The 10,837-nt window shown below is 44.2% G+C and overlaps 1 protein-coding gene across 1 annotated transcript; it reads right to left on the bottom strand.

The window, feature by feature from the left end:
- Positions 1 to 1,615: 1,615 nt before the first annotated feature.
- On the bottom strand, positions 1,616 to 8,130 carry LOC144737873 (uncharacterized). The gene is made up of 3 exons (XM_078620761.1): positions 8,054 to 8,130; positions 6,393 to 6,465; positions 1,616 to 3,477 (listed from the first exon to the last, which is right to left on the bottom strand). The coding sequence occupies exon 3, from the start codon at positions 3,447 to 3,449 to the stop codon at positions 2,661 to 2,663; it is 789 nt and encodes a 262-aa protein (XP_078476887.1). The 5' UTR covers positions 3,450 to 3,477; positions 6,393 to 6,465; positions 8,054 to 8,130; the 3' UTR covers positions 1,616 to 2,660.
- Positions 8,131 to 10,837: the final 2,707 nt, after the last annotated feature.

The raw sequence follows: 10,837 nt of genomic DNA, 5'->3' as shown, positions 1-10,837 counted from the left end.
GATAATGAATTAGTCCAATGAGATTGAAGGCAACACCGACATAATTTCTCGAGCGCTGGTTTGATATGTAGGGCGGGGAACTGTGCAGGGCCACTTTGCACACACTTGTTTCGGCCCAATGAAAGATTAAGCACAGTGGTTTCAAGGGAATGGGCGCAATATTGATGGAGCTGCGTACGAAAGAGTAGTCAGTTTTGTCCACTGCATGGGCCGTCGAAGCGAACCCCACCAATAATGAACAGATTTTATTGAAAGTTCTGGAATTGAAAATGTATGTGGCTATCTGATTAGTGGAGGGTTCTTGGTTGCAGCCGCGGACGTTCTTCGTTGGGGAGATATCGCCACCAGAACGCAGTGTTCGGCGGGTGCAACAGCAACACTGTACCTACAGTAGATTTTGCGTTGCGACCATCACTGTGAATATGGTGTTGCGTGAAAGTAGGTGCAATTGTTGACCGAAGAGACGCTGTTGTGCGGCAGGTTTATTTATTTATATTTGTCGAATGAAAGTGAGCTGTGGCTTTTTGCCGGCTGTTTTATTAATTTTTATCGACGAATCAGAGCTAGCTGTTTGGGCGGGTCCGTAAATAAATTAACGTCCAGATACGCACGCAGACGACCAAACCAGCGTAGTTGTTTAAGATAACTCTTTCGAACTCGGCTCTACACACGACTGAAACACGAAGGGGTACGACCCCTTCCACCCGATAGCCTACGGGAGTGACAGCCTCGTTTCTATCGCAGCCTGCACACTCCGGGCTCTGCCACCCACGGGTCCCTTAGCCCGGCGTTAAGGGAAGACTGGACGACCCGTCCCAGCCAGGGTACTGGAGCTCACCTCTGGTCCGCTACAACCCGGCTCTGGCTAGAGCAGGGGGAGGGTCCCAGAGTGTCTGAGCTCACCTCGGGTCCGCTACAACCCGGCTCTAACAAGAGCCTCAGTTGAGGGTCCCCGGGTGCTGTTCCAGTCTTCAGGTCTTCGGATGTCCTCAGGCTTGAGTTGGTGAACACTGCCCGGTCCGTCCAGAGGGCCGGCCTTTTATCCCCAGGTCGGGATCACCCCTTCCCTCCTGACCCCCCCCCCCCCCCGTCCCAGAACCTTCTGAAAGATCTTAATGGGCCTTAGGGACGAGTGGGGGGTCAGGGGTGTTAGTCTCCGGTCACGGTGGGGGGCCGGGGGTTTAACCTTTGGTCGACCCCTACGCACCTCACTCTCTCTCGCCTGCTCCCTGTTGACCAGTGCCCGTGGTGGCAGGTCAGCTTACAGCGCCTTGTTATGGCGCTTACGCACAACTTCGTGACGAACGCTGCACGTTCCGTCGCTTTCATGCAGGGGGCGCTGCAAACCTACGTGCCCCCTGCATGAACGACGGAGGGGCAGGGACAGACGTTCGATCGCGTTGGAATCTATCTGCAGACGGCGGTCTTATCGCACGGCCTGCTCTGTGTCGCCTCATCTCGATCCCGTGATCCCAAACAGGTGAAAGTCCGCATCAAACTGAACTCCCAGCAAGGCGATCTACTTCACGACGAGAGAAAATTCACACGAAATATCGTTTTCAATGAATAAGCTTTTAATGAAGTACATTTATGTAATTCAAAACAAAATGCAATTCAAAGTTGTTTCATTTTCAAACTTCAAAACGGAGCATCGGGAGCTTGCGTGGATGCGTCGCTCGTGTGCAATTTTTTTCGTCACTTTACAATCAGCAAGGACCATTTCTCGTCCTAATTCGACAAAATGTATGTCAACACATAATACAAAATTATAATTCGTGTTGTAGAGAATGTTCCTCCTTTTCGTGTAACTTTTAATTGGTATGCCTTGTAACTGATTAATGATCCGAGCGTGCTCACTATTTAAAAGACAATGAGTTGCTCCAGAGGCAGACGCTTCCTGAAAACACAAAAGTACCCTTTGACCTGTATCACAAAAACAATGAGTCTCACCCGAGTGATCTGTACAGGTTACTTGCAAAACACAAACTTTGTCCTAACATCACTTATTCAATGTTTGACCCTTATAGACAAAATGTTACATGTGCGCACACCATCAGACAAGTAATCATTCTAAATTATTGACAATCATTTTAACTAATACTATTGCGCCATTCAAAACGAATGCTGGTGTCTGGGTCAAAATTGAGCAAATTAGAAACATTACCTATAAACTTCACAACCAAGGTGCCACATCAACCATCGCCCTCTACTGACGGGCTCTTGTCTACATGCAGGCCGGTGCAGGGCCACCACCTTGTGCCACACAGGGGCAGCTGCTACTTGGGGGTGCTCTTCGAGTGTTTGAAACGAGATACGATACAAAACTCCGAGTTGCCGAGGCGATTAAGTAAGCACCATATAAATGCAATTTATAACAGTGAATGCTTGGGAGCTTATTGGCTCTCGCTCCTAGTTAGAAATCTACCCAACACACAGGCCCACAAAGACTGGCCGCTCTTACCCTGCAGGTTGAACCTAGGAACCGAGTGTTCAACTTCACATTCTTGTCATTAAAGGCCGGTGACAAAGGTGCATCTATTGGAGCGACATCGTCTCAAGCTTACACATCTACCGGGTCTCCATTTGACTTTGTATTGTCTCGGAGGAAGTCCACCCACACCTCCACTTCCACAAACTGCTGGGAGTTGCCTCGCTCTGCCTCAGTCAGAATTCTCCTCCTGCTTCACGTTGCCTCCATCGATGTGAAGGTCCGATTTTGGAATTGAATCTTCATCTTCACATTTTACCTTCACTTCTTCAATCTTCACCATCACTTCTTCACTCTTCACCATCACTTCTTCAATCTTCACCATCACTTCTTCACTCTTCACCATCACTTCTTCACATTTCACCTTCACCTCCTCATATTTCACCTCGATACCTTTAAAAGTGTTCGAGCTCGGATTTTCTTCCGGTTCTTGTTTCATGAGGGATGGGCTCATTGCAGCACTTTGACTTTCACAAGCTGATTTCAGACTCCACTCCTGGTGGATCTTCTGATGCTTGTGAGTTCTCTGGTGTTTTTGAAGATGTGGTGACTGTACAAACGCCTTCCCACACACACTGCACTTGAATGGTTTCTCTCCCGTATGTGTTCTCTGGTGTACATGAAGATTTGATGACTGTGCAAAATCCTTCTCACACACACCGCACTTGAAGGGTTTCTCTCCCGTGTGTGTTCTCTGGTGTACATGAAAATTTGATGACTGTGCAAAATCCTTCTCACACACACCGCACTTGAAGGGTTTCTCTCCCGTGTGGGTTCTCTGGTGTTCTACAAGAGTAGATGACTGTGCAAACGCCTTCCCACACACACTGCACTTGAAGGGTTTCTCTCCTGTGTGAGTTCTCTGGTGCCGTGTCAAATTTCCAGGATTATTCGTGCTGTATGCACACCAGTCGCATTGCCGCCTTTTTGCACCGAGCTGCGCTGAGTGCCTTTGCTCCATCAGACCAAATCTGCAGAGGAAGCGGCAGCTGCAGACAGAAAAAAAAGAAAATCCACACCTTGTACACGTCAGTATCGAGGCACAGCGGAATGCATATATACACAGTCACACGTGACTTACACACCAATACGTATTCATAGATTCATGATATAGTTGTAAAAGTGTCCCAAATTCATCACACGGGCTGTTATGGCACACAATGAGAGGGCAAATGGTTATAAACATGCCTGGAAGCCCTCGTATCTTCAAAATGAATGTTAACCCAAAACTCCGAGCACACAATTTTGGGTGTCTGACTTTAAAAGGAATATTTATGAAAGCTAAATTCAGCTGACATAGAAAAGGATGTTGAAAATAATACTATTTGTGTTATGCACAAATGCATAAATTAATGTTCAATCGCAACTAAGAGGTGTAAAGCCAGGCACAGATGTCCTTGATTGCTGTGATGAACAGTTCCGACTTCAGCTGCACGTGTGCTGTGATAACTTCCTGACTCCATTCTTACAAAGAGTTCCAGAGGAAAACAAAAAAACTATTGTTTTTATATAACCCCCGTGCTCAATAGAGTTAATTGACTTTACTGCAAATACAAACTTGACACTGTCACACACTCAGAGGCGGAGCCAGGATTTTCAGGTAGAGGGGGCAACCCCTCCAGCAATGAAAAATCGTAGGAGTTGTTATTAAGTAAGGACTTGTCCCTTGATTTTTATTTCACGCGTGTGATCGGCATCGCGCTCGCTGAAGTCGTGTACTGGATATGCAACTGCGCACAATTCTGCAAGTTGATTGTAACAGCTTTGCCGTTACTTATTGCCAATTATGGACACGGACTGTTGTCCTATCATCTCATAGAGTCCCTAGCACGTAATAATATTCCACACGGTGGCAGTGGGGGTCGCAAAATGCTGATTCATCTATATATATATAAAAAGGAAATTTGTGAATGTGACTGTTCTAAATGTTTAGCATACTTCCCGACATACAACAAACTTGAAATTTGTCACGTGGGTAGTTTCCAAACTGTACACAATGCAAAAAGTATAAAAATAGGCTTTTATATATTTTGGGGGGGGGGCGCAATTATGGATATCTATATATAAAAGGGAAATTTGTGAATGTGTGTCTGTTCGAAATGTTCAGCATACTTCCCGACATGCAACAAAATTGAAATTTGGCATGTGGGTAGCTTCCAGACTGGACACAATGCAAAAAGTATAAAAATAGACTTTTGTATTTTGGGGGGGGGGGGGGCGCAATAATGCATATATTTTGCACGCAAGTGAGCGGTGATGTCATATCGGTGATGTCACCCACATGCGGCAGCGTTACGCAGTGTACCTGCTAACGTCACGCACCCCCCCCCCCCAACACTCCGCGTAGGCCGTGTTTTAATCCAAGATAAGAATCCAAGTCCCGGGCGAAGCCGGGTAGTAAAGCTAGTCTATATATAAAAGGGAAATGTGTGGATATGTGTTTGTGACTGTTCGAAATGTTTAGCATACTTCCCAAAATGCAACACACTTGAAATTTGTCATGTGGGTAGGTTCCATACTGTACACAATGAAAAAAGTATAAAAATAGACGTTTGTATTTTGGGGGGGGGGGGGGGGGAAATGACCATGAAGTGTGTGGCGTCAACCCGCAACACACCTGAGTTAAGCGCTCTGCAATGCTTACCCCTACCATATGGCTCTTCGTGCGCCGTACTTCTCGAGCTGTTAACAGCGTGCTGGGAGATTTTAGGTGGCGCGTCGCTCCTGGACGATGAAGTCATTCGCTTCTCGGAGTTTCAATACATATCCGTGTGAAGAACAGGTACAACTGCTATCTTAAATATGAAGCAGAAATTACATCTGTTTGTTTGTGTGAAGCACCAAAAACTCTCCAACGCTGAGCTCTAGCATCATTAAATTTGCACAACTTATGCTGTCTGGAATGTCTAAGTGAACGTGACTATTTTCAGCTTGCCACGTCATTCCCTTCCCGAGTTGCAAAATCGACCTTACGTCGAAGTGGGTTAAGGTTGAATTTCCTGCAGTGAAAAACATCCGATTTAGTTAAACTGATTTGTTTAGGCTTTTTTCTTTCTTGCAAGCATACATTTTTTTCAGGATTTTACAATGAAATAAAAGGGAATATGAAATTAATCCAAGACAAGAATCCAAGTCCCGGGCGAAGCCACGTAGTGAAGCATGTTACTAATAAACCCCAATGATCCCATCGAAATTAGTGATTTCGATCGGACCATTGGGGGGGCACGTGCCACTCCACCCCCACTTCCTCCACCACTGTCACGCACTGGCATAGTTCACAGGTGGTGGTGTGTCCAGACCCACGCCTGGCCACAATCACCTGCTCAGTATTAATGCTTCCTCACTCCACCAAGTAAATAATTGAGGATCAATCAACACAGCCGAGGCTGCGTGTCTCTCTCTCTGTGGTCATGGGGATTTCCCTCCGGATCCCCCGGTTTACCCGCCACGCGTCCAGAGTGAACACCGCCACGCGTCCAGAGTGAACACCGCCACGCATCCAGAGTGAACACCGCCACGCGTCCAGAGTGAACACCGCCACGCGTCCAGAGTGAACACCGCCACGCGTCCAGAGTGAACACCGCCACGCGTCCAGAGTGAACACCGCCACGCGTCCAGAGTGAACACCGCCACGCGTCCAGAGTGAACACCGCCACGCGTCCAGAGTGAACACCGCCACGCGTCCAGAGTGAACACCGCCACGCGTCCAGAGTGAACACCGCCACGCGTCCAGAGTGAACACCGCCACGCGTCCAGAGTGAACACCGCCACGCGTCCAGAGTGAACACCGCCACGCGTCCAGAGTGAACACCGCCACGCGTCGAAAGTGAACACCGCCACGCGTCTAGAGTGAACACCGCCACGCGTCTAGAGTGACCACCGCAACGCTGTTGACAAGCCCCACCTTGTTGTTATTGTTGTTGTGGGCAGGTCGCTTCTGAAAACAAGAGCGGTACAGCAGCTGAAGCGGGCGTGGCCTGGTAAAAAATGAAAAAAAACTGTGAATATTTAAAATAAAACAAAGTTACAAAGTAGCGAGCCAGGTGAAGAGAAATTAAAACGTAAGCAAGATACTCTTTGGTTCTTTCAGTAAAGTAATGTATAAAAAAATAATAATAGCATACGACGTTTCGATTGCAACACAAGCAATCATCATTAGGTACAAATGAAAGAGGAAAAAAACCTAGTAAACTCATAAATGTATTGCAATACAACACCGAGAGTCGGCTAACATAACAGTCAACACCCCACCTGGTTGATTACGTTCTTCCAAAGATTTCTCAATTTGAGAGAGATGAAACACCGACACGGAGACACATGAACAGAGAGAGATGACACACACACATAGACACACCGAGAGAGACACACACACATAGACACACAGAGAGAGATGACACAGAGACACACAGAGAGAGATGACAGAGAGACAGAGAGAGACACACATAGGCACACAGAGAAACAATGCTTCTGTGTCGAGGTCTTAAATAGAGAGGGGGGGGGTAGAGAGAGAGTGGGGGGTAGAGAAATTAGCATGTCAATGCAAGGCCGTAGCCATGGAGTCAACATTGGGGGGGGATCAAATCTTACAGGGGGTCAAGGGTCCCCCACTAGAAAAATATCTATATTTGAAAACTCATTTCCTGCCATTTCCTCCCTAAAATATTTTTAAAAATTCACTAACACATGGAATGGAATTTTTTTTATTTGATACAATAATGTGTAATAGTATATTGTATTACATTGCTGTGTTTTTTTATTAACCTTTTCTTGTTTCATAGTATGTAATGGCAGAGATTAGGGATTCATAAAGTACAACGCAATCACATAAACATAAATCTATGTATTCTTATATGAAGACAAGTCCAGATTTCGTGGCCAAGGTTTAGCAAATTGTTGTTTTTATTAACATAGCATCGCAATTATTACTTTTAAAGAAGATTTTTATAGCAATAAATTGGAGGGGCATATTTGATTATTAGAATTATTATAATATATAATAATTATTATAACATATTATAATTATGGCCTTGTGTCAATGAGATATTTGGAGGTTTGGTGACTGCAGTAGAGGACACAGAGAGAGCACACTTAATCAAACAAACTTCGTAAAATTTGGAAATGTAATGCAATGCAACACAGAGAGTCGGTCAACACACAATGAACGCATAGCCTGGGAGATTACGTTCTTCCACAGATTGCTAAACTAAGCGAGAGAATTGAAGCAAACGCGATCAGGCGAGGGCAGGAGGCAAGGCCCCGCGTTGTAAAGTTCCAACCTGGACATCGCTTCCATGCTCGCTGCTACTCAATTGACATCCCTACGAGAGTGAGGCTCTACCTCGGTAAACAACAACAACCACAATCACCACCACAACCACCACCACTACAACCACCACTACAACCACCACAACAACCACCACAACAACCACCACCACAACCACCACCACAACCACCACAACCACCACCACTACCACCACCACTACCACCACTACCACCACCACCACATCCACCATCACCACAACCATCACCACAACCACCACCACAACCGCGATGAGAATTTCTCACCTCGGATTTCAGTTCACGCGCGGAGATGCAACAGCCACGCGGCAGCAGGCCGTGACGTCACTTCTTGGGTACAAAACACTCCCCTTCCACAATGAGCGGGTCTTAACTTGAATAAATTATGTTAATGAGTCCAGCCCATACGAGTTCAAGTTCAAGTTCATTTATTAGGTATAGCCCTGTGAGCCATTCAGCTCTTGAATCGGGTGCAACCGCAACAAACAAAAAACAAAAACATGAACAAAAAAACATCTTAAAGTGAATATGTGACTAAGTGCAAACAGAAAATCCAAGAAAAGACAGCAAAATATTGCAGAAAAAACACCGTACACCAACGCTGTGTGCAAAAATCCCAGTGGGATGCAAGTCAAACAACAACAACAACAACCACAAGACAGCTTAAATTAAGGCCATCAGTCTAACTCTGTACTACAACAAACAAACATGGCTAAACCAATACACTTTTCGAAATCACCAAAATAAAGCCATGAAAGCAATGAAAAAGCAATCATAGGAACTGTGACAGAATTTTCACAATAAATGGCATAAACAACATGTACTACCAAAACCCTGCAGCCATAGCTGGCTGCATGAGTCACTCCACCTTTAAGATCAGCACACTAAATCAAAACACAGGTCATACTTTGTAGCGATCATCCGGAGCGAAACATTTTACTTTAGGTCACTGAATAGCACTGGCAGCTAGGGGTGTACAACTCCTCTAGAGCAGTTTTGAGTGAAGATCTCATAGGTAGTGACTCAAGTTTCAATTTATTGGCAACAGCATTCCAGACCCTGGGGGCATCAATAGCAAAGGCCCTTCCTCCAGTATATGTACGGCAATAGGGAATATTAAGCTGGTAAATGAGTGTAGACCTTAGGTCAAATTTGTTCTTTGAAACAGAGATGAGATCCAGCAGGTAATCTGCAGATTCTTTTGCAAGTACATCATGAATAAATAAGATCTGGTGCACAAGCCGTCGAACATTCAGAGATGTTAAGTTTGACCCAATGTAGAGGTCACAGTGGTGAGTCCTATATGGGCAGTTCAATGCAAATCTTAAGGCCGAGTGATACATTGAGCCAAGCTTCTTCAGTACAGTACTTGGGGCTGATTTATAAACAATGTCACAGTAATCAAGTAGAGGCAGTATGGTAGCTTTAATCAATTCCAAACGGAACATAGGGGGGAAGCAGTGCTTGTGTCGATATAGAAAACCAATTTTAATTTTTGTCTTTTTCCCAATATAATCAATGTGATCTTCAAAATTCAGTTTTGAATCCAGGATGATCCCAAGATACTTATAGATCTTAACTTGCTCTATTTGATCATTATTTAAGGAATGTAATTTGGGGAAAATAACTTCCCGCTTTAGTCCTGGTGAGAAGCATAGCACCTTGGTTTTGGCAGGATTTGGCAGGATTTAGGACTAGTTTAAGAGCAACTAGCTGATGTTGTAGTTTGTTGAAATCAAAAGCTGAAATTCAAGGTGCTGCAATGAGTCCTGAAGAAGTTTCCACCTTCGATCCCATGCAGTTGGATCCCGAGAGATGGCTGGATGTAATGGAGTGGCTCGAGAGTCAACCAGAGAGCTCGGAGTGACTGAAAAAATATTATGTCATGTGGCTATACCTATTAAGCCGTATCGAGTACTTTTGTGTGTAATTTTAGTTTTACAGTTTTTTTAGAGTTTAATGACGTGCACAGTGGTGGTTTGTAATGTTATCGGATTACTTGCCGAAGTGGTGTGAAGAGCACTGGTTGTGAGAGGGTTCAATTGTAGTCGTTAAGTGTTCCTGTTGAGCTAAAGTTGGAATGCGTCTGTAGGTACATCTTTACTCAACATTTTAAACGGTTTTTTTTTCAAGTATATAGCTTTTTTTGATTGGTATTAATCGGCTTTAGATAGCCGGTTTTCAGGATGTACATTGATGACGCGTTCGTTGGATATATGGCCTTGACTTCAACATAGACGCACAGTGAACAAATGTGGTGAACTAATAAGGAAATCATGGGGAATTATATTTTAACGCTTTGGTATTCCTGGAACGGAAATAGTTTGCATTGTACTGGAGCATAGGACGTAATAAATATTCCCTTCGAGCTTTGACGTAAAAATGATTGCAGATGAATAAAAACGTATTTTTAACAAATGTTTGTCCGGTCTTTATTTTATAATGTTCCTAGAAAAAACATGTTAAGAGAATTTCAGGTGGAGGATCTCCGTCACACAAGTGTGCCCTTAACTGGCAGCATCTTGGCTGTCTACCCGATTAACACGTGTTCCTTGAGGGGAAAGGTCCCCGTAGTTAATCCTTCATCAACGTACCAGTCCCTAATCCCTAAGTATGTCGGGGATAAACTGTACTCTATAACATGTAAACTAATACTATAAACGATAACACTAAACTTTAAACGATTATAAACTAGTGTATTAGTAGGTAATATAATATCATTAGAAGCATTAGAGTCGTATAAGAATCGCTAATATGTATGTATAGTGTACATGCAAGGATCGGATACAATTATTACAATTACAACATGGTCATATTACAATCACGATTTTCACTGCTATATGTAATCGAATAACAAAAGACGGAATATATTTGTATAAATACACGCACAGAATCATAAACTCATGAGATTATGAATCGTTACAATTATTATAAGAATCACAAATTGTGACAAAAACTAAATCCCACAATCAAAACACCACGCTCACGTGACGAATTCTTAAACAAACTGCAACACTCAAGTGACAGAACTCAACAAAAAAACGCCCAATA

Source organism: Lampetra planeri, chromosome 74 (genome assembly GCF_965212315.1).
Source record: "Lampetra planeri chromosome 74, kcLamPlan1.2.h2, whole genome shotgun sequence".
Lineage (NCBI taxonomy): Eukaryota > Metazoa > Chordata > Hyperoartia > Petromyzontiformes > Petromyzontidae > Lampetra > Lampetra planeri.
Note: the sequence above shows the minus strand (reverse complement) of the source record. Positions and strands in the feature narration are given on the sequence as shown.